This window comes from Eimeria mitis, genomic scaffold (genome assembly GCF_000499745.2).
Source record: "Eimeria mitis Houghton genomic scaffold, Emh_scaff192, whole genome shotgun sequence".
Lineage (NCBI taxonomy): Eukaryota > Apicomplexa > Conoidasida > Eucoccidiorida > Eimeriidae > Eimeria > Eimeria mitis.
This window is the reverse complement of record NW_013570241.1, coordinates 461-2,520: the sequence shown is the minus strand read 5'-3', so window position 1 is coordinate 2,520 and position 2,060 is coordinate 461. Positions and strand designations below refer to the sequence as shown.

General features: G+C 58.9%; 1 protein-coding gene across 1 annotated transcript in view; it reads left to right on the top strand.

Annotated features, from left to right (window-relative positions):
* EMH_0002650 (uncharacterized protein) overlaps positions 1–1,805 on the top strand; it is a gene marked incomplete at both ends in the record, with an annotated part of 3,983 nt that extends 2,178 nt beyond the window's left edge. Inside the window, 2 exons of the mRNA XM_013496105.1 lie at positions 315–1,498; positions 1,655–1,805. Of these exons, the coding sequence (XP_013351559.1) occupies positions 315–1,498; positions 1,655–1,805 (1,335 nt within the window). The remainder of the gene's footprint in view (positions 1–314; positions 1,499–1,654) is intronic.
* Positions 1,806–2,060: the final 255 nt, after the last annotated feature.

Below are 2,060 nucleotides of genomic sequence, written 5' to 3'. Positions count from 1 at the left end.
GGGTATGTTGCCTTCTACAGCTAATCTGCTGCTTCTTGCTGCTGCTGCTGCTGCTGCTGCTGCTGCTGCTTGCTGCTGCAGCTGCTGCGCCGGCTGCCTTTTGCTGCTGCTGTTGCTGCTGCTGCTGCCCTTAATTTTGACATGGGAAATGTTCCTGCTGCTGCTGCAGCAGCTGCTGCTGCTGCTGTTGCTGCTGCTGCTCCTACTCTCTATGGCGGCAGCGTGCTGCTATGTATGCCTCACCTGGCTGCTGCTGCTGCTGCTGCTGCTGCTGCTGCTGCTGCTGTTGCTGCTGTTTGTGTTTGTGTGTGCAGCATGTGTCGCTGCAGCTGCTGCTGCTAGGTTTATACCGCCGTCATTTCTTCTATCCTAAGCTGCGTCTCCCTGTCTTCAGTTTGCTGCTGCTGCTGCTGCTGCTGCTGCTGCAGCTGCAGCAGCTGCGCCTTGCTGCCAGGCTGACTGACCCAGACAGCTATACTGCAGCAGCAGCAGACTGCAGCAGCAGCAGCAGCAGCAGCAGCAGTAGCAGCGGCAGGGTAGAAGCAGCAGCAGCAGCAGCAGCAACCTGTACCAGTAAGAGTGCAGCAGCAGCAGCAGCTGCAGCAGCAGAGCATGCAGAAGCTCTATTGAGATTTCGGTCTTCGTTTGCTGCAGCACCAGAAGACTTGCTGCTACAACCTGCTGCTGCTGCTGCTGTCTTCGTTGAGCTGCAGTACGGTGCTGCTGCTGCTGCAGCACTCGCAGCAGCAGCAGCAGCAGCAAGTACCGCTGTTGCTCTCCTTGCACAGGGGTTGCATCAGCAGCAGCAGCAACAGCAGCAGCAGCAGCAGCAAGAGCTGCTGGGGCCCCGGGGGGGCTTCTTGGCGCTAACAGTTGCTGCTGCAGCATCCCGTGAGCGGCCCGCAGCAGCAGCAGCAGCAGCAGCAGCAAAAGCAGCAGCAACAGCAGCAGCAGCAGCAACGAGGAGAAGCCCGGCGCTGCTGCCTTATGTTCCTGCTGCTGCTGCGTTGCTGCTGGCCCCCCCAGCAGCAGATTTAGCAGCAAAGCTGCAGCGGCTGTGGTATAGTATGCATGCACCAGCAGCAGCAGCAGCAACACCGCTGCAGCAGCTGCAGCAGCAGCAGCACCAACAGCAGCAGCAGCAGCAGGAGGAGCAGCAGCAGCAGCAACGGATCTGGCATCTGCTGCTGACTGAGGGGACTGCTGCTGCTGCTGCAGCAGCAAAGCAGCAGCACAGAGTTGCCGATGCGAAGCAGCTGCATGCGCTGTCTCTCTATCACCAGGTACACCCTCATGCTGCTGCTGCTGCTGCTGCTGCTGCTGCTGTTGCTGCTGCTGCTGCTGCTAGCACTGCTGCTGCTGGTACTGCTGCTGTTATTGCTCCTGCTGATGATCCCGCTGCTGCTGCTGCCACTGCTGTTGCTGCTGCTGTTACTGCTGCTACCACTGCTGCTGCTTCTGCTGCTGCTGCTGCTGCTGCTGCTGCAGGATCGCGTTGGTGAGGCTGCTGAAGACAGCAGCAGGCGGTATGAGTGGGAGGCAGCAGGAGACATCTGTCTGCTGCTGCTTGCTGCTGCAGCAGCAGCAGCAGGCTGTACACCGTTGGCAACTGCAGCAGCAGCAGCAGCTACTGCTGTTGCTGCTACTGCTGCAGCAAACTATATACAACGTTCACGCTCACCCCGCTCCCTCCAGCAGCAGTAGCAGCAGCAGCAGCAGCAGAAGCAGCAGCAGATGCAGCAGCAAAAGCAGCAGCAGCAGCAGAAGCAGCAGCAGCAGCAGCAGTAGACAGGAATAAGCTATAGAGAAGTCTCAGTTTAAGCAGATGTGAGGTGGCGGAGCATCAGCAGCTGCTGCTGCTGCCCCTGTTGCTGCTACTGCTGCTGCTGCTGCTGCAGTGCAAGAGAGCAGCTGCAGCAGCAGCACCGCAATCCCGGCAGCAGCTGCAGCAGCAGCAGCAGCAGCAGCAGCAGCAGCAGCAGCAGCAGCAGCATTTTCTCTGTATAAAGAAGTATACAGATTACTTGCTGGGGCTGACATTGCAGCCTGAAACATTCTAT